Below are 26095 nucleotides of genomic sequence, written 5' to 3' on the forward strand. Positions count from 1 at the left end.
TGCAGAAAATTATCACAAGAGCTGACCTTGGGATTTGGTTTTAACGCATTCAGACAACATTGTCGCTATCGTCTTGGGAGCTCGAAAAAGCCAAGGGTTGCATGACACTAAAATACCCCCAGTTGGGCGTTCGTCCTGCAAGCGCCACGCCACCCCACGCGCGGTGTCTGCTCGAACGCGCGCACGCACGCGCGGTGCTGCAACCGCCCCACTCCCTGCGCCCGCGAGCGCCCCGGCTTTGCCTCCCGAGCCCAGGTGCCTCCTTCAAGTCTCGCGATTCCCTTGGGCTGTCTCGACGAAGCAGGGCCGGCCCGGTCGCCGTTTTCCACTTGGCTATGGCCACCCGAGCCAGCGCCCGCGTTCTGCTGCTCGCGTGCGTAATGAGCGCTCTCTCCACGGCCTCATCATCATCGTCGTCGTCGAAGTCGCTTTCGGGGGTCGCTCCCGACCCCAACGGGGACGGACCGCCCGAGTCCAAAGACCCTCGAGAGGGGTCCCCTCGGGCGGGACTCTACGAGCCCCTGTGGCGCCGCTTCCACGCCGAGCTGCCGGCGCAGAGGGACGCGCCCATCACGGGCACCTTCCCCGCGGGCTTCGCGTGGAGCGCGGCCACCGCCTCCTACCAGGTGGAGGGCGCCTGGGACGCGGACGGCAAAGGCGAGAGCATCTGGGACCGCTTCAGCCACGACGGCTTCGTCCACAACAACGAGAGCGGCGACGTGGCGTGCGACAGCTACCACAAGGCGCCCTACGACGCGTACCTGGCGAGGGGGCTCGGCCTGAGCGCCTACCGCTTCTCCATCTCATGGTCGCGCCTCTTCCCCCGCGGGGGCAGCGACAGGTGGGACGAGGCGAGCAGCGCTGGGGTGCGCTACTACAACGAGCTCATCGACGCGCTGCTGGATTCCGGCGTGGAGCCCGTGGTCACCCTCTTCCACTGGGACCTGCCCCAGGCGCTGGAGGAGCTCGGCGGGTGGAGGAACGAGAGCCTCATGGTGGAGGAGTTCGCGGGCTACGCGTCCTTCTGCTTCAGGGAGTTCGGCAGCCGCGTCAAGCGCTGGATCACGTTCAACGAGCCCTGGGTGGTGGCGTGGCTCGGTCACGGCAATGGGTCAGCGATTGCTGTGGTCTCGTGGCAGGCTCGTCCGGTCGTGTGTCGTTTGATGGATGGGTTCACGTTGTTTTCACGCGTTGCGTTTGTTTGGATAAGGGGGTCATCGCTAAGGCGAATCGGGGGTCACCTTCATTGATGTTTGGAGTTTCCCCCGTGGGTCGCGTGATTTTTTTTGCCCGGGTCCTCTGGGGGGTTTTTAACCCCCCCCCCGTCCACATTTAGAATTAACATCACGTGTTTTATAGAGAATTTGGCGGCTGATGATATATATGTCCGCGTGGCGATGATAAGCCACTTCGTTGAGATATCATTTGTGGCCAGGTCGCTTCGCAAAAAACATATCTACATAGCTCAGTAAGCCTTACATGGTACAACAAAAAAACGAATACAGTATACCGATACTGTGGTGGTCTCGCATCCCGATGAAGTGGTTGGGTTAATGCTGCTTGATGTGCGTCCATGAATCTCGATTAGGCTTCAGAGGCCAATTCTGCGCCTGTGTTATAGACTTCATGCGTTATCTGTGTGTGTCACGGGCTCGTTCGACTCTTGTAGCCACTTGTGGCCGAAGTAATGGAAGTTCAGCATACGTACGTACAACAACCATCACCACTAAATAGATTACACTGGTCAACACACTTTTTCTGGCATAAGGTATTCCAACGGTTTTAATGTAATTTTGGAGTGCTGATTCCAAATCTGGCATCAGTTTTTGTCTATCACATCAGGTTTTTGAGATATCAAATATTGCATTTTCAATAAAAACTGCAGAAGAAAAATATTAAGTAAATGTGGATATCTACATAAAATGATATTATAAACACACTATCCTAAAAATACAGCACCATATTTGAACACTAAAGCAGTCACTGACTCGCAACAACTTGCAATCATAAGTGACAGAGTTAATTTCGGGTAAAATAAATTAAAAAGGGGTATGCCGATAGCATAAAAATGAGATGTGATAGAGCAAATTTGAGATCAGATTTTGAATCAGCACCCTAAAATTAGTCTAAAACAGCTGCAAAAGTCTAGGCCAGAAAAAAAATGTTTTTTTGTTGTTGACCAGTGTTATTTATAATCGAATCGAGAATGACTCCCCCCCCTCCCCCCGGCTGGTTCGACAATAGCATCGAATCGCCCCCCGAGTTGAATCGCTACACCCCCCCCGCCCCCATCGAAGCATGATGTTTGTGTAATGAACACGAACGCAGATTGAACGAGCTGAATTCAACTGAACAGAACTGGTCAAAATGTCAACCGCGGCAGTACGGCGAGTAGATAACGCGGTTTGGGCAAGCACATTGCGTGTATAAAATGCTGAATGGGTCATGGATGCTACAATCTTGATTTGAAGCTTTCGTGACTGCAGGAATCCATACTCTTTGGTTCTTTCGGTAAAGTCACGTAGGTATAAAATAAAATAAATCACGACGTTTCGGGCACAACACAAGCGGTAGGACCAATACCTCTGCCGTTGCTGATCATTGTTTTAACGCTGTGGCCTCACACGAAATTGATTTTTCCAAGATGGCTACTGGCTACCTTCAGAGATTTGTTCATGAAGCCATCCAGATATATAAACACAGACACAACTTCAACCGAGAGGATGGGTACAAACTGAGCAATTATTGTAATGACGTTATTAACCAAGTAAAGTCTTAACTGACTGTGATGTTTCCATCCTATCTGCCTATGTCAGCTGTTATTTTCGACTCTGTGTCTCTCTCTATGCCTCTCTCTTAGACCTCTCATGCTCACATGCCCTTTGGATTGCACTCTCATGCTCACATGCCCTTTGGATTGCACTCTCATGCTCACATGCCCTTTGGATTGCACTCTCATGCCTTTGGATTGCACCACTCTTCGATTTTACATTAACATGCTAATCTCTCACATTAACATAGCCACTTCCGTGCCCTCGTCGAGGAGGCCGCTCTCCTATATTACAGTTACATGCTAATTTCTCACATTAACATCACTAGCCCCGGCCACTTCTTTATGACCCTTGGGCTCCACCCATTTCAAACCCTTTAAAACAGTCTGCCTCAGCAGCAGACCATGCTTTCCCACCTGATGACGGACGCTTGTGTTGTGTTGCGCTCGAAACGTCGTGATTTATTTTATTTCATACCTACGTGATTTACCCAAAGAACCAAAGAGTAAGGATGTTACAGTGTTTGTCGGGCTGAGCCGTGTTTAGTTTGCGTTACACAGAGACATGCCTGATCGAGTCTTTTTTTTAATTTCTTCTCCTTCGATCAACACCACCAGCGCAAAAGTTCGGCTGCCAACAAAAATCAACGTGCTCGGTTGATTTGAGTTGTTTTGAATGCGTACAGTAACAACTAGAGAGCCACTAGAGGGAGGGAATGTCCAGGGAGAAAGCGGTGTGTGCATCACGACCGTGACAGCAGCGCCGCGTAAGAACGCGGCAGGGGCACTGCATTTTAAAGCACTGCAAACTATAATAAAGTAACTTTCACAGCTCTTTGATTCTTGCGGTAAAGTCACGTAGATCGAAGAAAATTTATAATAAAAATAAAGGTCAAGAAAATAAATGCTTTTTTTTAAATCTACGTGACTTTACCGAAAGAACCGAAGATGATGAATTCCTGCGGTCACGAAAGTTTTAAGTCAAAATTTACTTTCACAGCTATTTGGCAATCCTCTGCTAGACGAAGGCCTCACAACCGTGTCGGCCGGGTGGTTACTTGACCATACCTCGCCACGCTGGTTGTTGTGGGTTAGCGAGGGATAGGGTAGGGCTGCTTCAGATATCACCCGCCAATAATGTTAGCCGTGATCGGGGATTGAACTCAGCCAGCGAGCAAATCCACTGCCCCGCTACTCCAACCTGTAACTATAATGTGTGCTATGAAAAAGGGGAATTGCTTGAAACTTTGCCTGCAAGTGTTACTGACGGACGTGTTGAGTTTGTTTTAAAAAAAGAACATTTTAGTTTGCATCCCTGCCAACGTAGCAGCAGCAGAGTCACCGACATATACGTTGTAACTGTAACGGGCCCTGCTGAATAAACATACGGCATTGAAAGGGAATTGGCTAAACATCCAGAGTCAGTAACCCCTCCGAGGGAGTCATGAGACTCAGCGTGGCTTGACCTGCCACGTAAGTTCGACATGAATTGTTATCGTCATTGATGTTTGTGATTAAGTACTGTACATGTCAGCTGGACGCAATCACCACGAGTATATTAGAACCCCTGGAAGCTTCAGTAATTACTGCCTGTATTGACGCATCATCTCATTTGGTTATTTGACCGCCTCTTCAAACAATAATCAGTACCAAGCGCCCACGAGCAATCACAGGTGCCAATTTCATTCGCTTTTGTTGTTGCTAAATCGACCACAAGTGGCCCGGTCCATCTGTTGTTGGCGTGGGGTAGAGAAGGTGGCCATGGGAAGGCAATGCTGTACGTCACCCTTCATTTTAGCGCGGGGTTTTCTCCGTTTATCTGCTTCCCTCCCGCTTACAAACCACCCCATGTATGAAGAAAGCCCTTAAGTGCGACCGATAGACACATTGTGTGTGTGCGTGTTCAACTTCTTTTGCAACGTACGCAGCCAAACGTGCTAATCGGAGGTGCGGGATGCATTGCTCTCAACGCAAACCGAAGCGCATGAGATAATCCTGGTGATGCCCGCTCACCCGCTCGCATGCCCTGTTGGTATCTATTAGGTGCTCGCTGACATCACTTGGCACCAACACTGTTAAATGCTACGCGGGGAACCTACGTCTCTGTGTGAACACGTGTGGGTGACATTGGTTATCACACCGCGCTACGAAACCTGGCCACCTGAGTTTGACTCCCAGAGAAGTGGCGGGGGGGTGTATGAGTGATCACGTCGTTGCTGTTGTTATTTAATAATAATCAGCCTCTCATTGTTGTCGTTCACGCAAGGTACCATGCTCCCGGGCTTTCTACGCAGCCGGGCCGGGCGCCCTACGCCGTGGCGCACACCATGATCAAGGCGCACGCGCGCGCGTGGCACGACTACGACAAGAACTACCGAGCGGCACAGGGCGGTCAAGTGGGCATCACCCTCAACTCGGACTGGGCCGAGCCCCGTGACCCCGAGCTGCCCGCCGATGTGGAGGCTGCTGAACGCTACCTCGAATTTCTGCTCGGCTGGTGAGGGGAGTCGAGAGTTTGTCGAGGTGTGGTCCTGGTGACGCTTAGTGGTGGTGCTGGTTGGGTCATGGTGCCGGGTGGTTGTGTTGATAGTGGTGATACTGGGGGAGGTAGTGGTGCTCTTGGTACTGGTGATGGTGGTGGCGATATTGCTGGTGTTGCTGGTGGTTGTGCGAGTGGTGGCAATGTGATATTGGTAGTGGTGGTGCTTGTTTCTGGATCAGAATGTGCGTTTGTGGCAGTCACTGCCCAATCACGCATGCCTGGTCATGCACATCACCAGTGTGAATGACCATGGCTGTCCTCTGGTTAAGTTTGCCTAAAAATATCCCTGGCTGTCGCTAGGCCAACTTGGCCTACAAAGCATTTGATCTGATGTTATATGGTTAATGTCAGCCTTACTAGCCTCTCGTGTCCCGCCTTAAACAATTCTGCTCGCTAACAGCATTTCCTCAACAGTTCATGTTTCTGGATGAGAATTGGAGACGCATGTATGGGAGTTGTACCATGTTCAAGGTCGTACATGTTGCAAAGCTTGCAGAGTGCGAGTTTTTTCAATGGGTCCTGCTGTGACACCAGCACAATTTGGCCAGTCTCATCAAGGTAGCTTGAGGCCACTGGCCCTTGGTATTGTGGCAAAAGTGTACCATGTTCAAGGTCGTACATGTTACAAAGCTTGCACAGTGCGAGTTTTTTCAATGGGTCCTGCTGTGACACCAGTACAATTTGGCCAGTCTCATCAAGGCAGCTTGAAGGCCACTGGCCCTTGGTATTGTGGCGAAAGTGAGCTCAGGAGGGCGAGTCCAGTTGTGGCCGCACGCGAGGGCGCGGGTTCACGTGTGCCCATTGCAGGTTTGCGGAGCCCATCTTTGGCAGCGGTGACTACCCCGAGGTGATGAAGAAGGCGGTGGAGCAGAAGGATATCGAGTGCGGCCGCGAGGGCCCCAGTCGCCTGCCGGCCTTCACAGCCGAGGAGAAGGCGTACATCAAGGGGACATCTGACTTCTTCGGCCTCAATCACTACACCACCAGATTGGTGAGCACGTCAGCCCACGGGCCCCCTGCGAATGAGACTCGCTGCCGTTCCCCCCCCCTCCTCCTCCTCTTCACCAATTTGTTTTTTACCTGGCCAGAGTCCAGTCGTGTTACCAGTCTCCACTCACACTGGGAAGACTGTGAGTTCAAATCGCAGTCAGGGGTCAACTCAGTTAATATTTCCTTCGGGGCTGATACAATCAGTAATGCTTTGTGGGAAGTAAAACAGTCGCGACCAACGGAGACGAGCAACATCACTCCTTGATCATTTGAGCCGGCAGGCGCTACTTTTGTTTCCATGTTCGTTTAGAATTTTAAACAACCGTTATTGAACAAATGATTCGCCGATCATTGAATGTGACAACAAAAGAGCGCGTCCGAATGAAGCATTAAGTATTTAAGCAGATAAAAACAAATAAAACTTGTTCAACTAGGATTTCAACCCATTGTAACGAAGTCGCCTATTGCCAATTTCACATGCATGCAAGCCACGTGATAATCTTCGGGTGATCGGCAAACCCGGTAATTGGCTTCGTATTAAAAGGAGTTGACCTAATCCCACATTCCAGGTGAAGCACGTGGTCAAGCCTTGCGAGGAAAACTACGAAAACGACGGCGACTACGAGCTTCTGACCGACCCGGCGTGGCCGCAGTCCGCCGCCCCTTGGCTTTACGCCGTGCCCTGGGGGCTTCGCCGTCTCCTCGCCTACATCTCGGCTCGCGTGGGGCCCACCCTGCCCATAATCGTCACCGAGAACGGCTGGGCCACCGACTACGCGGCCGACATGGTCAACGACACGGACCGCGTCGACTACTACCGCACGTACATCAACGAGGCGCTCAAAGGTGCACACTAATGAGCCCTTATCAGGACGCAATGCAACTGCGCCATTGTGTGCAGACCTCCATTACCCAATGCACTGGTGGAACTGTGATAACTCAGGTATTTCCGCTCAGGTCTGTTATTTAATTGCCATTTTTCGTGCAAAGCCTGACTGAATGTTCAGACTTTTGTTCAGCTCAAGTGAGCAGAAACGATAACACCAGAGAAACCCCTGACATGATTGAAAAGTCAGAAAACAATGATCCGCAATCACTGAATCATGCACGCATTTGCCATACTGCCATCTACTGGCCATCTCTAGGCTTAGCTGTTGCAGTTTCACAAATCTCTGCCATACAACGACGTTTGGTTTCAAAGCACGAAGTTAAAGGTGTGTGCTACCATAGCCAGCACATTGGATTAATATGACATGTGAACGCAAGATTCCTTGCCAAGTATGAATCATGATTTGATGTTTCGGTGGAATAGTGTAATCTCACCTGTTAGTTCAGGGTCTCCTACGGAAATAATCACTGACCAATGCTCTTTCGAGTAGGAAAAGACTTTTGATTTTGACTCAACGATACTGGATACATGAGATCTAATCTTATACAGACTGACAATCCAGTGCAACACTTGACAAAGACTGCGAAGGGCAGGTAAGAATGGCGAGATTTGACAGCCGAAGGCATCATTTGCGTCTCCACTACCATTGTGGTTAGATCAAATTGACAAATCTTGCATGCATTGACGTGACATTCTTATTCCACGTGCGACCCCTGGCACGTGCAGCCGTGAAGTTGGATGGCGTGGCTCTGGGTGGCTACACCGCCTGGTCGCTCATGGACAACTTCGAGTGGCGGGAGGGCTACAGCCATCGCTTCGGGCTTCACCATGTGGACTTTGAGGACCCGGATCGGCCCAGAACACCCAAGGAGTCGGCGCTCTTCTACGCAGCCGTCATCCGCGACAACGGCTTTCCTGCAGAGGGCGAGAGGACCAGGGGGCGCACGGGCACGGTGAGTGGGGGCGACACGCTGGGACCTCCCCTGGCCACAGAGACCCAGCCACCGGGACGTCCACCGCTGTGAAATTATATTTTATTGTTCCTGTTCGGGGTGGAATGATTTACCGACAGAGTGATTTGATGAGTTGTGATTCAGTTCAAGAGTTGATTTAGATTTTTGTTCTACATTTTAGTCAAACTACTGACCACTCCTCGCCACGCGGAGTCAAGCTATATGCGAGTTTATGTCTGCCAATGGGGCCTCTTGTTCGCACGTTGGAGTTGAGGAGCAATCCGTTGTATATTTTTGTCAGTCGGATGTAATTGTCGCGGAGAAATGGTGTGTTGTAATTGTAAGGCCATTACATTCTTTGGGTCTTTCGGTAAAGTCACGTAGATAGGTTCAAATATAATAACAAAAAACTACGACGTTTCGATCGCAACACAAGCGGTCGTCTTTTCTGAAGACGTGATTTTACTGAAAGACCCAAAGAATATGAATTCCTGCAGTCACGAAAGCTTTAAGTCAAGATGTAAGGCCATTGTTGTGTAAAACAATATGCTGTTGGAAAAATAATCAAGTCGCTTTTTAAATATAGTGCGTGTTACTTCTGCTTGAAATCAATTAATTCTTAATACTTTCTCCTCTGCATCCCCTGTGGGATGTAAGGCTACAATGATCAATACACTTAATAAAAAACCCATAAACGAATCAAATGTTTTTGTTGACAATGAATCGAGAAAATGATGGTTCTACGATGATTGTAATGAACTTTAAATCAATGAAATGTAAGCCAATTAAATGTTGTTATTGTCATTGTTGCTGTAAAGAAATGAATTATCTTGAAATCAACAAACTGCTTGAACTTTACGAATGATTAAATACATTTTACCAGCTAAACTTTTAATCAAATTTATTTCGGTGTTTTTTTGTGTGATATTGTGTTGATTGTTTTCTGGTCATTTATTAAATTACTTGGTTTGAATTATTGTTGCTTTAGCAATTGCTAATGAATGTCCCCTTAGTGTACTTCCGATTAGTTCGGTTGGCGACGTAGGTGCGAAAGAAGTTCCACATGCATGCAGTACATTGTGTAACGGTAAAGCCCTCCCCATGTATGGACTCCATAGAGCCATAGGGCAGTAATGGACATTGATGACTGTACTGTATTGATGAGTTCTAATGAGGGTGAAAGTGGACTACAGTTGCGTCTGTTTCACTGCTGCCCGTTGGAACGGCCACATTTTTCAACTCTTTTTAAACTCGTGGCCTAAATAATAGAAATGTGGCTGCATGTTCAGCTCTTCCGAGATGGTGGTTTATACAAGGCTGAGAGGATTGTGCATGCAATATTGTGGTTATGCGACTCGCATGCAAGCCACGAAGTCATGGGCAACACTCCGTTGTGTGCTTTGCTAATTGTAATTGTGTGCTGGTGCCGGGTGGATGATTACATTGTATGTTTGTATGTTGAACTTATTTTGACACCGTACGTAGCCGTCAGTGCTCATCCGAGTGGCGGGACCAAGGCCATTGCTTGGTGGCTTTGGGAGAGGCCTTCAACCCAGTAATGGATTGACCAAAACCAATCACTTAATACGTACAGATATACTTTCTTTGTTTGGTCACGAACATTATTTTTAGGGTTGTTCTTTGAAGTCAATGCTACCCATTTAAGACAATCGTCTGCATTATCAGGACCAAGTTGTGCACAAAGTGAGCTCACCAAGGAAATAAAAGGGGCCTTGTTGTAGGTGTGTTTACAAAGGGTTTACGCCAATTCCAGTAGAACTAGACACACCATTATCTTGTAAAAGTATATTTCATTGCTATGTTCACTCTAAATATACATGAACATGATATCTAATATAATCAAATAGTATCTATCTACATTTTGACCTTGAAATAATGTTTAAAAGAAAGACGTTTAAAATATTGAATACCTAAGGCTCTGTTTTACCATGTAAAACATAAAATTATGTTGTGTTTTACGAGCCTATGGGCCTTCGGGACTGGTGTTTCCCACGAACATTTATTGACGCAGGAACTTATGAATCGGTTTTGACTTTCCGAGTCACATCAGCACTGCGGCCTGTTGGTTAACATGGCACATTTTTCACAGGGTGGGTGCGTGGAAGTGCACGTCTCCTCTCCTTGTGTACAGGTGGGATTGTGAGTGTCCTAGTGCACAGGTAACTGTCTCCAGGGTTGTCTCGTCATGAAAGTGGAGGAACCTAAATTGTCTGGGGGGACGACTCTCACCTGAACAAGGAGGAATTTGAGTGTATCTGAGATGTCTCCAATTTAATTAATTAAGAATGAATACATTAATTATGGGTGGCAGGGGTGTTGCGGGCTTATACCTGAAGATGTCTCCATGAATCAAGAGGATCATAATTATCTACGCGATCTTTCTTTGTGAGTAGCAGAGACTTCAATTTTGAATTACTCCTTACAAATAGGGGAGACTATCATCATCTGAGCATGTCTCAGTGAATTGGTAGGACACTCCGTATGGGGACGTCTCCATGCATAAGAGGGACTAATTATCTAGGGGACGTCTCTATCACGAAGGGCTAGGGCTGTGAGTGTCTGGGGGAAATGTCTCGTCGGATTCCCCGCCAGTCACCAGTGTCACCGCCGGTGCTGCCGGTGCGGCTGAACAGGGTTCACTCTCAGCTCCAAGTGGCCTGGACAGGAGCCGCCCTCCCATGCCCGCCTCGCGCGTCCCCTCCAAGGCCAGCGAGGACATATGGAGCCGCTTCTCTGGCCAGACCGTGGCTGAGAGAGACGAGTTCGTGTACGGAGTGTTCCCGTCCGAATTTACCTGGAGTGCAGCCACGTCATCCTACCAGGTGCGATAGAGGGGGGGGGGGGTGTGCTTCGGTTGTACCGCCGTGCTGTTGTTCGGCACGAGGAAGCTCCAGAAAAACTAGAGACCAACATAATCTGACATCAACGCCGAACAACGCACTGGATAACTTCACAAGTTCATCATGGGTTAGATCGCGTAAATATAAAATTATGAATTCAGAGTTATGGCAAATCACGTAGGTAAAAAATAAAATAAATGAAAACAACTACATTTTTTCATTTATTTTATTTTGTACCTACGTGACCTTACCGAAAAAACCAAAGCGTATGAATCCGTGCAGTCACGAAAGCTTCGAATCTAGAATTATGGAAAATCGCCCGATGAAGCTGGTTGTAATCACGTTGTACTCGATTATAAATGTTGTGGGTTTATTTTTCATCAGATCAATATGATGAAGTAATGGCAAATTGATACGTTTTGTTCACGTGACAAACCTTACAAATTGGTTGTGTCGGGTGATGGTGGGTTAACGACACATTTTATATTTACATGATCTAACCAAAAAAACTTTATTATGAATAATATTGGTCGCGAAAGCCTACGTGTTAAATTTGCAAATTGAATACACATCAGAAAGCCAGACAGCACAACTGCGTAAACCTATGTAGTCAGATAATGATGTTGGGTGGGACAATTGCTACCAGAGTCAAGGCAAAACTAAAAACGTGTCTGCTCTAACGAGATCAAACCATAGGTGCTCTTCTCCACTGGTATTTATAATGATAATATATTTTTGTTTTAACTAATTTATCAGGGAGAGCCACACTGAGTTGTAGGCCTCTTTTTTTCAGGAGGGTCTATCCAAAGTACATTCACGGTCGAAAAACAAACAAACACCACACTTGATTTTGCGCATGGACACGCGCACAGGTGGAGGGCGCCTGGGACGCGGACGGCAAGGGCCCCAGCATCTGGGACGACTTCGCGCACCGGCCGGGCAACATTGACAACGGCGACACGGGCGACGTGGCATGCGACAGCTACCACAAGATCGCCGCCGACGTGTACATGCTGCGGGCGCTGCGCGTGACGCACTACCGCTTCTCCGTGTCGTGGCCCCGCGTGTTCCCCACGGGCCGGCTCGGCAGCCTCAACCCGGCCGGCGTTCGCTACTACGGCGAGCTCATCGACGCCCTGCTGGACGCCGGCATCTCGCCCGTGGTCACCCTCTACCACTGGGACCTGCCGCAAGCGCTGCAGGACATCGGCGGCTGGCAGAACGAGTCCCTGGTCGAGCTGTTCCACGACTACGCGGACTTCTGCTTCGCGCAGTGGGGGGACCGCGTAAAGTTCTGGATCACCTTCAACGAGCCGTACGTGGTCTCCTGGCTGGGCTACGGGGTCGGCGCGTTCGCGCCCGGTATCTGGGACCCCGGCTACGCGCCCTACCGCGTGGCGCACACCATCATCAAGGCGCACGCCCGCGCCTACCGCAACTACGAGTCGCGCTACCGGCGCGAGCAGCGGGGGGTGGTGTCCATCACGCTGAGCACCGAGTGGGCAGAGCCCAAGAATCCCGCGGACCTTCGAGACGTCGCGGCCGCCGACAGATTCCTGCAGTCCATCGTGGGGTGGTTCGCGCACCCCATCTTCAAGAACGGAGACTACCCAGATGCTCTCAAGTGAGATTTGCGTCACGTCTCGCTCGCCACGTGTTTCTCTGTCTCGTGATCTTTTACGAGGGCCATAATTTGCCATGGAATATTTTTCGAGGGCCATTGAGCAACCAAAGCCCTGAAATTAAGCTCTGGTCTTTCAATATTTTTTTTAATTTTTAAATATTTATTTGCTTTTATAATTCACAAGATATTTATCTACAGGCGCTGTTAATTTACTTGTATTTCCCAACCAACGCACGCACCACGCAGGTGGCAGGTGGGCAACAAGAGCGCCCTGCTGGGCCTCAGTGAGTCGCGGCTGCCCTCCTTCACCGACGACGAGCGGCGGCTCATCCAGGGCTCGGCCGACGTCTTCTGCATCAACGGCTACACCACGCGCCTCGTGAGCCACGCCATGCGCCCCTTCGACCCGCCGAGCTACGAGCACGACCGCGACTCGCACGAGGAGATCGACCCGTCGTGGCCCAGCTCGGCCGCCGAGTGGCTGCGCCCGGTGGCGTGGGGCATGCGGCGCCTGCTGGGTTGGGTGGCCGCCGAGTACGGCCCCCTGCCCGTCTACATCACCGAGAACGGCGTGGCCTCCGAGTACCTGTCCGGCAAGGACGACCCTGACCGCATCCAGTTTTACGAGACGTACATCAACGAGGCGCTCAAGGGTGAGGCCGCGCCAGTGCCAGAAGCAGAGCACAAACCGCTCCACCCACCCTTCACTTCCCATGCCACTGAACACTGGCACCTCTTACCTGCTTCTGTTTTCCTATTATAAATATTTTTTCAGTAAAATTTAATCTCCTGTACTTGTAGGTTTTCGTGGTTGTGCTGTAGCTCTCGTTGTTTTGGGTTTGCTCAGGCTCTGAAATTTCTGTATCTGAAAAAGCACTAAGCACGTGGAGCGTAATGTCAGACATCATGCTGGACAATACGCAGTACAACCCAAAAACATGTGCGAGGCCAATTTCAACTTATTACTACTCTCAGATCTCAATTGCGAACAGTCACTTGAATTCACAATCTGTCTATACTTTTCATTAGCTCCCTCGAATTGTGTGGTTGTACCACCGAGGACATTTCAGTGCATCTGAAATGCCCGCAATTTATTTTTTAAGCACCGATGACACGTGGTTTAAAAGTCCACGTTTTCTAAAGTCAGTAACACCCGCTACGTCTGCGCTTACACGCACGCGAACGCGCACCTCTCTGCACCCGCCCGCACCACAGCTTCGACGGTGGACGGCGTGGACCTGCGGGGCTACACCGCGTGGTCGCTCATGGACAACTTCGAGTGGGCCAGCGGCTACAGCATGCGGTTTGGCATGCACCACGTGGACTTCTCGCACCCATCTCGGCCGCGCACCCCGAAGCGCTCGGCACACGTGTACGCGGCCATCTTGCACGCAAACGGCTTCCCCATGCCGGAGCGAGACCGGCCGTTCTACGGCTACTTCCCCCAGGGGTTTGCGTGGAGCTCTGCTACTTCCTCGTACCAGGTGTGGCTGTCTGCTCTCGATCTCGCTCGGGTTTTTTTTCCCTTTTTCTTTTTTTTTCTCGGACTCGTGCACTTGCGTGGCCAGCTCGCGGCAATGGCCTCCGCGTCCCTCTCCTCCGACCGCTCGCCCGGGCTTTTCCCTCCCCCGGTCCCCGTGGCAGATCGAAGGGGCCTGGCAATCGGACGGCAAGGGCCTGAGCATTTGGGACGAGTTTGCGCACTCGCCCGGACGGGTGGCGGGCGGGGACACCGGCGACGAGGCGTGCGACAGCTACCGCCTGTGGCCGCAGGACGTGGAGGCGCTGCGGGCCCTGGGCGTCTCGCACTACCGCTTCTCGCTGTCGTGGCCACGCCTGCTGCCCGACGGCACCGACTCTTATGTCAACCCCGCCGCCGTACAGTATTACAGTGACCTCATCGATGGCCTGCTCAGGGCGGGCATAAAGCCGCAGGTGAGCGTGCTGCCAGTTTTGCCACGCGCAACACAAACAAACTGCTGCGAAGCACTCGTTAGCTCGCTGTCTGTCGAATGTGTCAGCACAGGCCGAAGAGAAAGAATGTAAAATACCGTGATGCCAGTTTAGAGTCAGGGCCCTTGTTAAACAGGGTGACAAGCCTCGCATTGGGTTTTTATTTCAGTTTCACGCGACTAATGTAAGAGGTTTAATTTGATTATCTGACTGCAGGACCAAAATGGCTTCCCCAGGATGGTGCTGTGGTTGAAGAACGTCTTTCACAATGGGAAGGCTATGAGCTTAATCCCAGACAGCGGATGCCTTGAACCATTATTCCTCTGGGGTCAATAAAATGGGAAAATTTGCGTGGCTCATCAACAGTGGTTCGTGCTACTCATAGACCAGTCCCGACTAAACAAATGCTTAGAAACACCAACAGAGATAAACAATTGCCATTGCTCTGGTAAGCGTGGAGACAACTTGGCTTTACTTGGAGTGTCGTTCGCACGTCTTTTACTACTATAATTAGAGTAAGAAAAAATAAAGGTGCACATCCTCAATTGCTTTAACACGTCCGCTTTCACCACCACCTGACACAGCTAATTAGTAAGTGTTGTCACGTAAACAAAACATGCCAATTGGTTACTAGTTCAGCACACCGGTGCGTTGGAGAGTAAACCCACACCGTTTACAATTCGAGAAGGCCGCTTGCTTGTTCACACCACTGCTGATGGGAGGGCCTCCACGAGAGAGAGTTCTCGAGAGGCCACCTAAAGTAATTGAGGTATTTATTAAAGTGCAAGTTGCTTGAGGCTTCAGACTTCCCGCCAGGCTCGTGTGAGCCATCTCCTTTTGGCCCTGCCACCCCTGCAGGTGACGCTGTACCACTGGGACCTGCCGTCAGCGCTACAGGCAATGGGCGGCTGGCGCGATGAGCGCTTGGTCGAACTCTTTGCCAACTACGCGCGGAAGTGCTTCCAGCTGTTCGGCTCGCGCGTGCAATTCTGGCTCACCTTCAACGAGCCGTGGATCGTGGCCCTGCTTGGTCACGGGTATGGGTCCCACCCTCCCGGTGAGTGCGTGCGTTTGTATCTACGCTGTTGAACTTCTTTCTCACTGTACGCAGCCAACCGTGCTAATCGGAGGTGAGCATAGTTGTATTCCACAAAAGGTTGGGTCGTGAATCTGCCATGCATCTCAGTCAACCCATAAACACGTGGGTCTGCCCAGTGGCGTCTTGCCAGCGAGCATTTGAAACTTCACGTGGCCTCAAAATGCGCCTTGCCTTGCCGAAAGCACTGTGGTGGCATCCCCTGGTCGCGGCTTTTGTGTGGATCAAGGTGATGGCCACTTTGGACCTCATTCCACCTACACATTACAAGCTCTCTCCGACAAGCCTTTGGGAATGTTACAATCGATTCATTTGTGAACCCTGTTGCTTCATGGACTCAGGTAATGGGTAATGGCTTGCTTTGGCCTTTGCTATCTAGTAAAGAGAAGATGAAAGTCCAACAGGGTCTCAGGCAAACCCTGATCCAGCCTGCGAATTACAGCCATTGCTGGGAAGCTGATTAGCATGGTTGGCTACATACAGTGTGAAAGAAGTTCAACATACATACATTCTTTCTAGATTTGAAGCTTTCGTGACTGCAAGGATTCATACTCTTAGGTTTTTTCGGTAAAGTCACGTAGGTAAAAAATAAAATTAATAAAAGTACAATAAAAAATCACGACGTTTCGGAGGCAACACAAGCTTCCGTCTTCAGGTGGAAACGTCACAGCACGATTACTGTATCAAGTAAAGAGTACTTGATACATACATTTTACCGCTGTGGGTCTGCAATGGGTCTTCGTGATTTCATATATCATCTCAGCCTCTCTCTTTCTATATATACACTTATTCCAGCTGCTGAAGTTTCTTGACGACCGGAGAGGATACGTGGCAGTTTACAAAAAAAACGAACCCCCACAATGCATTACACACGTACGTGCGCAACCGTGATACGCAACGTCTAGCAGAGCCTTGTCGATGCCAACTTCTCTCGCGCGCGGCCACTCGCACATGCGCCAGGCGTGGCGGACTCGGGCCGCGGGCAGTACCGCGCCGGCCACACGCTGCTGCTGGCCCACGCGGCCGCCTGGCACGTGTACGACCGCGAGTTCCGCGCCCAGCAAGGAGGCCTCATCTCCATCACCCTCAACTCGGACTGGGCCGAGCCGCGCAACCCCAACTCGCACGCGGACGTAAAGGCCGCCAACACGTACCTGCAGGTGAGTCGTGGCCCCCCCCCCGGGAGGATCGAGGCTGCGGGGGGCTCGGCGCGGGGTGGGTGGGTCCTGGTGGGGACCAAGGCAGGGAGAGTGGAAGAGCGAGAGATAGAGATGGGGGAGAGAGCCTCCATTGTGAGCCGCTGGTTGGAACATGTCAAAGTAGATGAACTAAAACTAAACTAAGATATTTTGTATTTTACCAGGTAAGGCCCACTGAGCTATGTAGCTCTTTTTTAGAAGCGACTTGACCACAAATGATAGCCCGACGAAGTAGCTAATCGTGTGGAAATGTATTGCAGCCAAAAACTCTCAACGTGTGATGTTGATTCCAAATGTTCTATATGTTCTGGAGGCGCATGAAACAGGCGTTTGATGTTACAAGGCGTGGTTTTTTTTAAACAGACTACATTTTTACCTTTTGAATCACTTGCGTGCGGTGTAATAGAATTATGAAAATTGTGCAGATAAAAAATATATCGCTCTTTTCATTACATTTCATACATTTGAAAACCGAATGTTGTTTGTTTTACTTTTGTCAAGAACTGCACATCAACACGGACATTTTAGACTCGGACTTAATCTGTACAACGGGCTTCCTTCAGAGCTGAAATAAGGCAGAGTAACTCGCTTAACAGGACAGAAAACCTCGACTGGCAATCTCGATGCTTTAAAACAATCGTGTTACTCCACCAGCGTCAACAGAGTCATTTAATACTTCCTGTCTATTACAGTGGCGGTTAAAAGAGTTGCACTGTGAGTTTCCCTGTCGCAGGTGTATACTCATTGCCCCTTGTACAGTATCCTCTGGTCGAGTGATTGTACCACGTGGGACAACCCGGCTGCCCGCTGTTGCCCTGTCACAGTTTTTCCTGGGATGGTTCGCGCACCCGATCTTCAAGACGGGCGACTACCCGGACGTGATGAAGTGGGCGGTTGCAAACCGGAGCATGCAACAGGGCCACCCTGAGTCGAGGTAGCCCTGCCAGGGATCCTCGCTCCGGCTTCTCCGCATTGCAACACGGCGCTCGCTACACATCGACAGTCAACACCAAGTGCCACGATTGCACGATGCATCAACACTACACGAATTACGCGAATGGAGAGAACAACCGCGACTTAGAGGCATCGCATTGACTGTTAAGGAAAGGAAGTGGGTGTGGGCGGGAGGGCACGTCGCTAGAAGGCACGATTGCCAATGGACGACCCTGGTAGTGGAAATTCAGCCAAAGGAGGTCACTTGCACCTCCGATTAGCACGGTTGGCTATGTACGGTGTGAAAGAAGTTCAACATCCTGTCCATCTTGAGCAAGATGGACAGTCGGGATCCCAGTACCATGAGGGATTTCGATGGCACCATATTCCTATACAACATCCACCACAACACAACATCTTTACCAATCAATATATGCCATCATGTGGCATCTTACTCATGGGACCACGACACAAAACATCTACCACCTGTCAACACATTAACAGTCGTCAGCTTGGTCAAAAATAACGGCCTCAATAATTGTCCATCTGCATCGATGCGCTGCTTAGGAAAAGCTCGGTACAATATTTGTACGTATCTTTTATTCACAATTGGTGAGAGGCTGCTTGGACCGAACGTCCATTGTTCAGAGGAGGCCTGGGCCACAAATCAATGCAGTGTCCACTTAAATAAATTATCAAAACATAATTTACAAGAAACCAAGCGGAACATTAAACAAGACGTTGGGTTTGAGCCCACGTAGACCCCAAAGCTCTCCAGTAACTCCACTGTCCTTGTGCTGATTTTACGAGGAAGTAGCTCTCCTGGGATCTCTCAGTCTTCCCGAGGCATTAAAAGAAGCGTAATGTACAGGTACAGGTCCTGTAGTCATCTCCGTGTTCGGCCTTCTCAGATATTCTTCTTCCCGTAATACATGCTGCTATTTTGTTTGTGCCGTTGAGGTGGCCACCCAACCCGTGTCCTTTTGTCCCCACGCCCCAAAGGCTGCCACAGTTCACGGATGAACAGAAGGCCTCGCTGCGTGGAACTCACGACTTCTTCGGCCTAAACCACTACACGTCGGTGTTGGCTTTCCCGCGCGCCTACGCGGACTCCGAGGAGTCGTACGACGCGGACAGGTGTGCGTGCCGGCGTGCGTGCACCCCTCCAGAGTGAGGCAGCAAGTTGGGAGAGTGGGGAGCACAGGTGGCGCATCTGTCGGTCACCTCGGGCAGTTGACCCAAAACACCCACACTTCGCGTGGCTTTCGGAGTGCACCTAGCCCGGCACAAGCGCTGCGGTGACGTCGCCGCCGCTGAGCGGTGACGGGTGGCTGCGACTGTTGTTGCAGCCCTGAGCAAGCAGCAGAGGTCGCAAACGGGTTTTGATTCCTTACCCGTACCCGTACCCGTACCCGGCCGCACCAGGGTCGCAAATGGGTACCCGTACCCGGCCGGGTATGGGTAGCCGGGTATCGGGTAGGGTACGGGTATCGGTCGCAACCGGGTAGGTTGCGACCTCTGGCAAGCAGGCTGTGCAGCAGGGGCACTACTTCGTCAGGGATAAGGCGACGGTGGTGGGGGCGGGGGGTGATTGAATAAACTTGCCCCATTCTCTCCACTGCCATGCCGGGAGATCACATCACCCCAGGGATATCTGGATTGTAATTCAGGCGTGCTGACCATTACACCACTGTGGCAGCTCCTGAGTTTCGCACACTTCCACCTACTTTAATCAGAATGAGAATATCCATTTATACTGGAGGAATCCGACGAGCTATGAAGCTCTTTTCCACAGGTGACCAGCAGGACATCACCTTTAAGCAAGGTAATGCCACAGAGTGGACTCCGCGTGTACCTCGAAGTGCACCAAAGACATAAGCCCTGCGCTTTGCTCGTCTGTGCATGCAGAGGGGTGGGCGTCGAGTCGCACCGCGCGTGGCCAGTGTCCGGCTCGGGCTGGTTACGCGTGGTGCCGTGGGGCCTGCGGCGGCTGCTCGCGTTCATCGGGAGCGAGTACGGACACCCACCCGTGTACATCACGGAGAACGGGGTCTCCGAGCGCGGGAGCCTGGATCTCAACGACACGTGGAGGATCCGATTCTACCGCACCTACATCAACGAGGTGCTCAAAGGTAGCGCATCGCCCATGGCCACAACTGCTGATGATGTTGATGATGAGTTGGCTCAATAGGAAGACATAACTCGCAGCAAGAAGGGCCACGGTATGCGTCCCAAATTGCGTGCCTTTTGTGTGGACTTTGTGTGTTCTCTCCCTGGTCCGCATGGGATTCCTCCACGATCTCCAGTTCCCTCCCATAGCTAAGAATACTTACAACGTAACTGGTATTGGCCAAATATTCCATTGCTGATTTTTTTTTTATGCAAATTACACATTTTGGGATTACACACAGCAACATGATTTTTTGTCTTTATACTCTTTGGTTCTTTCAGTAAAGTCACGTAGGTAGAAAAATAATAGATCACGACGTTTCGATCGCAACACAAGCAATCGTCATCAGGTGGGACAACCACAGCAAGAAAAACTGCTGACGTAGTTTTCATAAAATAGCAAGAAAAACTGCTGAAGTAGTTTTCATAAAATAGCAAGAAAAAACTGCTGACGTAGTTTTCATAAAATAGCAAGAAAAACAGCTGAAGTAGTTTTCATAAAATAGCAAGAAAAACTGCTGAAGTAGTTTTCATAAAATAGCAAGAAAAACTGCTGAAGTAGTTTTCATAAAATGGCAAGAAAAAACTGCTGACGTAGTTTTCATAAAATAGCAAGAAAAAACTGCTGACGTAGTTTTCATAAAATAGCAAGAAAAAAACTGCTGAAGTAGTTTTCATAAAATAGCAAGAAAAAAACTGCTGAAGTAGTTTTCATAAAATAGCAAGAAAAAAACTGCTGAAGTAGTTTTCATAAAATAGCAAGAAAAAAACTGCTGACGTAGTTTTCATAAAATAGCAAGAAAAACTGCTGAAGTAGTTTTCATAAAATAGCAAGAAAAAAACTGCTGAAGTAGTTTTCATAAAATAGCAAGAAAAAAACTGCTGACGTAGTTTTCATAAAATAGCAAGAAAACTGCTGAAGTAGTTTTCATAAAATAGCAAGAAAAAAACTGCTGAAGTAGTTTTCATAAAATAGCAAGAAAAAAACTGCTGACGTAGTTTTCATAAAATAGCAAGAAAAACTGCTGAAGTAGTTTTCATAAAATAGCAAGAAAAAAACTGCTCAAGTAGTTTTCATAAAATAGCCAGAAAAAAACTGCTGAAGTAGTTTTCATAAAATAGCAAGAAAAACTGCTGAAGTAGTTTTCATAAAATAGCAAGAAAAAAACTGCTGAAGTAGTTTTCATAAAATAGCAAGAAAAAAACTGCTGAAGTAGTTTTCATAAAATAGCAAGAAAAAAACTGCTGACGTAGTTTTCATAAAATAGCAAGAAAAACTGCTGAAGTAGTTTTCATAAAATAGCAAGAAAAAAACTGCTGAAGTAGTTTTCATAAAATAGCAAGAAAAACTGCTGAAGTAGTTTTCATAAAATAGCAAGAAAAACTGCTGAAGTAGTTTTCATAAAATAGCAAGGAAAAAACTGCTGACGTAGTTTTCATAAAATAGCAAGAAAAACTGCTGAAGTAGTTTTTATAAAATAGCAAGAAAAACTGCTGACGTAGTTTTCATAAAATAGCAAGAAAAACTGCTGAAGTAGTTTTCATAAAATAGCAAGAAAAAAACTGCTGAAGTAGTTTTCATAAAATAGCAAGAAAAATTGCTGAAGTAGTTTTTATAAAATAGCAAGAAAAACTGCTGAAGTAGTTTTTATAAAATAGCAAGAAAAACTGCTGACGTAGTTTTTATAAAATAGCAAGAAAAACTGCTGAAGTAGTTTTCATAAAATAGCAAGAAAAAACTGCTGACGTAGTTTTTATAAAATAGCAAGAAAAAACTGCTGACGTAGTTTTTATAAAATAGCAAGAAAAACTGCTGACGTAGTTTTTATAAAATAGCAAGAAAAAACTGCTGAAGTAGTTTTCATAAAATAGCAAGAAAAACTGCTGAAGTAGTTTTCATAAAATAGCAAGAAAAAAACTGCTGAAGTAGTTTTCATAAAATAGCAAGAAAAACTGCTGAAGTAGTTTTCATAAAATAGCAAGAAAAAACTGCTGAAGTAGTTTTCATAAAATAGCAAGACAAAACTGCTGAAGTAGTTTTCATAAAATAGCAAGAAAAAACTGCTGAAGTAGTTTTCATAAAATAGCAAGAAAAACTGCTGAAGTAGTTTTCATAAAATAGCAAGAAAAACTGCTGAAGTAGTTTTCATAAAATAGCAAGAAAAACTGCTGACGTAGTTTTCATAAAATAGCAAGAAAAACTGCTGACGTAGTTTTCATAAAATAGCAAGAAAAACTGCTGACGTAGTTTTCATAAAATAGCAAGAAAAACTGCTGACGTAGTTTTCATAAAATAGCAAGAAAAACTGCTGAAGTAGTTTTTATAAAATAGCAAGAAAAAACTGCTGAAGTAGTTTTCATAAAATAGCAAGAAAAACTGCTGAAGTAGTTTTCATAAAATAGCAAGAAAAAAACTGCTGAAGTAGTTTTCATAAAATAGCAAGAAAAACTGCTGAAGTAGTTTTCATAAAATAGCAAGAAAAACTGCTGAAGTAGTTTTCATAAAATAGCAAGAAAAAACTGCTGAAGTAGTTTTCATAAAATAGCAAGAAAAAACTGCTGAAGTAGTTTTCATAAAATAGCAAGAAAAAACTGCTGAAGTAGTTTTCATAAAATAGCAAGAAAAACTGCTGAAGTAGTTTTCATAAAATAGCAAGAAAAACTGCTGAAGTAGTTTTCATAAAATAGCAAGAAAAACTGCTGACGTAGTTTTCATAAAATAGCAAGAAAAACTGCTGACGTAGTTTTCATAAAATAGCAAGAAAAACTGCTGACGTAGTTTTCATAAAATAGCAAGAAAAACTGCTGACGTAGTTTTCATAAAATAGCAAGAAAAACTGCTGACGTAGTTTTCATAAAATAGCAAGAAAAACTGCTGACGTAGTTTTCATAAAATAGCAAGAAAAACTGCTGACGTAGTTTTTATAAAATAGCAAGAAAAAACTGCTGAAGTAGTTTTCATAAAATAGCAAGAAAAACTGCTGAAGTAGTTTTCATAAAATAGCAAGAAAAAAACTGCTGAAGTAGTTTTCATAAAATAGCAAGAAAAACTGCTGAAGTAGTTTTCATAAAATAGCAAGAAAAACTGCTGAAGTAGTTTTCATAAAATAGCAAGAAAAAACTGCTGGAGTAGTTTTCATAAAATAGCAAGAAAAAACTGCTGAAGTAGTTTTCATAAAATAGCAAGAAAAAACTGCTGAAGTAGTTTTCATAAAATAGCAAGAAAAACTGCTGAAGTAGTTTTCATAAAATAGCAAGAAAAACTGCTGAAGTAGTTTTCATAAAATAGCAAGAAAAACTGCTGACGTAGTTTTCATAAAATAGCAAGAAAAACTGCTGACGTAGTTTTCATAAAATAGCAAGAAAAACTGCTGACGTAGTTTTCATAAAATAGCAAGAAAAACTGCTGACGTAGTTTTCATAAAATAGCAAGAAAAACTGCTGACGTAGTTTTCATAAAATAGCAAGAAAAACTGCTGACGTAGTTTTCATAAAATAGCAAGAAAAACTGCTGACGTAGTTTTCATAAAATAGCAAGAAAAAAACTGCTGAAGTAGTTTTCATAAAATAGCAAGAAAAACTGCTGACGTAGTTTTTTCTTGTTGTGGTTGTCCCGCCTGATGACGATTTTTGCCTTTAGTTCGTTGTCCTTCCCCTGCACGTCCGATTACCACGGTTGGCTACGTACGGTGTGAAAGAAGTTCACACAACGTGGCGTGGCCTACTTGCGAAAACTTATCAGGACCCTCCTGAAATAGAGTCTTGGGGCTTTCCTGGGTAAACACGCGTAATCATAAAATAAATTAAATTATAACTTGTTCTGCGTGAGTGCTCTCCACAGCTGGAATTGTCTGTGGCTGTTATAGATCGTGGAGATCCCAAGCGATGGGGTTAATTGAACCCCGGTAATGAACCACCGCATTCCTCAAAGCAACTGGGGAACTTCTAAATTATTGTATTGGTTATCTGGTGTTTCAATATCGGTTGATAGATGGTGGAACTCATACGTAAACTACCTCTCATTGGAAGTACACCAATCAGTGAATAAAAAATAAAAACTTTCATGTTATATAGCGTCATTCGTGCCAACAGCATCCCAAAACGCTGTACATTAATTATATATAAGGACCAAATCCTATATACGCGGTTGGCTACACACGGCGCAAAAGAAGCCCAACACACACACACACACCAAGCAAATGGTAGACCCCATCGTTATTGGACTGAATTGTGCACTGCAATTGATTTACAACCACTTCTGCACCCACCGCTTGCGGCCGCTGCTGGCGCAGCCGTCACGTTGGACCGCGTGGACGTGCGAGGGTACACGGCCTGGTCGTTGATGGACAACTTCGAGTGGACGGAAGGCTACCAGGAGCGCTTCGGCCTCTACCACGTGGACACCACGGTGCCCGAGCGCACGCGCGTGCCCAAGGCCTCGGCCTCCTTTCTCCGTTCGCTCATCAGCTGCAACGGATTCCCGGACCCCGACCAGCCGCTACCTCCCTGCGCTCTGCCCCAAGGTAGCGGCGACACGGAATGTCTTGTGACCCAGCAAGGGCACGAGAGGGAACCTTCTTTAATTGAAGTGTCCGCTGGAGAAAAAAAAAAACTATCCATTCAGTCGCTTAAGCTCAGCTCTGGCAGTAGGAGTCCTTCTGACCGGTCGTGTAACATGTCTGGCCATTGTAGGTCTGTAATTCCAACTAATCCAACCTACCAGAGTGCCTGACCTCTCATGAGCCTGACCCTGACCATGATTGTAGTTCATGCAATGTTCAGGTAATTTCTCGGGTTACAGTCGTGTATGTTTTTACTGCATTTCGATTTGTGATGGTTAATATTGTGGTAAAGGTGCAGCGCTGCAATTGCTTGTTGTTGCCACTGCTGGCGAAGGGCATCCGCTAGAGTGAGCTCTGGACAGCCTCTCTGAAAAGTATTTAGCCCCCTTGAGTGTGGGCTGGCCAGATGTCACGGGAAGAGGTGCTATTACCCACGCTTTATTCCAGCGCACGTGACGTGCTGAGTAAAACTACGGTGATGTACCCATTGGTACTACATGGGTAGACAGAGTTGGGGGTGGGGGGGGGATTTAAGAAACTTGCCCCATTACTTCAACTGCCGCACTGGGAGATGGAACTGGTGACCTATGGATTGCAAGTCCAATGTGTCAACGATGACACCACGGAGACGTGTCCGCTTCCCGCAGTGACGACCACAGAACGTCCGACGCTCGAGAGCATCCCGCAGCCCGGCCACGTGCTCTTCATGGGTGCGGAGATGAGCGCAGACGACGCGGCGATCGCGCTGTACTCGCTCTTCGCCGTGGCGCTGGCGGGCGCGCTGGCGTGCGGCGTGCTCCTGTGGCGCCTCTGCTCTCTCCGCAGGGGAGGCGGAGGCTCGAAGGCGAAGAAGCAGGAGGGGGGGGGAGGCTCCACGCTCATGTAGCCGTCGCTCGGATCTCTGGCCGTTGTCACTCGCAGAGAGGGCACTGGTGCATTTGCTGTCGCTTCATACCACGGTGGCGTCACGGTGGCGAGATGTTAACTACCTCCCCTGGTACACAGGAGGTCGTGGGTTCTATGCTGAGCCGGACGCCTGTTGTATATTGGGAGTGTGCGTGTTCTTTCTCTGGGTCCTCCGGTTTTCTCTCCACATTTAGAATCAATGCGCGTTTAGAGTTTTTGGCTGCTATAAATTTCCACGTGGTAAGCCGCTTCGTTGAGCTATCATTTTCGGCTAGGTCGCTTCTGAAAAAGAGCTACATAGCTCAGTAGGCCTTACCTTGGTTTACACCAATGGCTCACTTCAAGGATACGGGACACTTGTAAACGACCGACTGCGCATCGCACACACTGCAGAGCGAGACACGGAGCACTCCTCAGTACCACGCAAAGATGTAATCATGTGCATCCCACAACACTGAGACGATACGAATAACAGGAGGCACAGAGGAGGAGTTGGGTACGGAGATGCGCTTTGAGCAGAGGTAACAGTTTTTTTTATTGATGGGAATAATTAAGGCACAAACATAATTGGAGAAAGTACGACCCATCGTGATCATGAAAAGTGACATGCTAGTGTGCCGAAAAAAGTAGATTTTTAATCAGTGCGAG

At 48.0% G+C, this 26095-nt stretch overlaps 1 protein-coding gene across 1 annotated transcript; it reads left to right on the forward strand.

Moving 5' to 3' along the window:
• Positions 1-311: 311 nt before the first annotated feature.
• Positions 312-25427, forward strand: LCT (lactase). The gene is made up of 17 exons (XM_078866714.1): positions 312-1111; positions 5037-5267; positions 6120-6303; positions 6872-7148; positions 7918-8144; positions 10799-10987; positions 11878-12629; positions 12876-13282; positions 13845-14113; positions 14274-14564; positions 15441-15639; positions 16639-16838; positions 17702-17811; positions 18813-18947; positions 19719-19942; positions 24272-24502; positions 25189-25427. The coding sequence occupies exons 1-17, from the start codon at positions 336-338 to the stop codon at positions 25425-25427; spliced, it is 4941 nt and encodes a 1646-aa protein (XP_078722840.1). The 5' UTR covers positions 312-335.
• Positions 25428-26095: the final 668 nt, after the last annotated feature.

Source organism: Lampetra fluviatilis, chromosome 2, assembly GCF_964198595.1.
Source record: "Lampetra fluviatilis chromosome 2, kcLamFluv1.1, whole genome shotgun sequence".
Classification (NCBI taxonomy): domain Eukaryota; kingdom Metazoa; phylum Chordata; class Hyperoartia; order Petromyzontiformes; family Petromyzontidae; genus Lampetra; species Lampetra fluviatilis.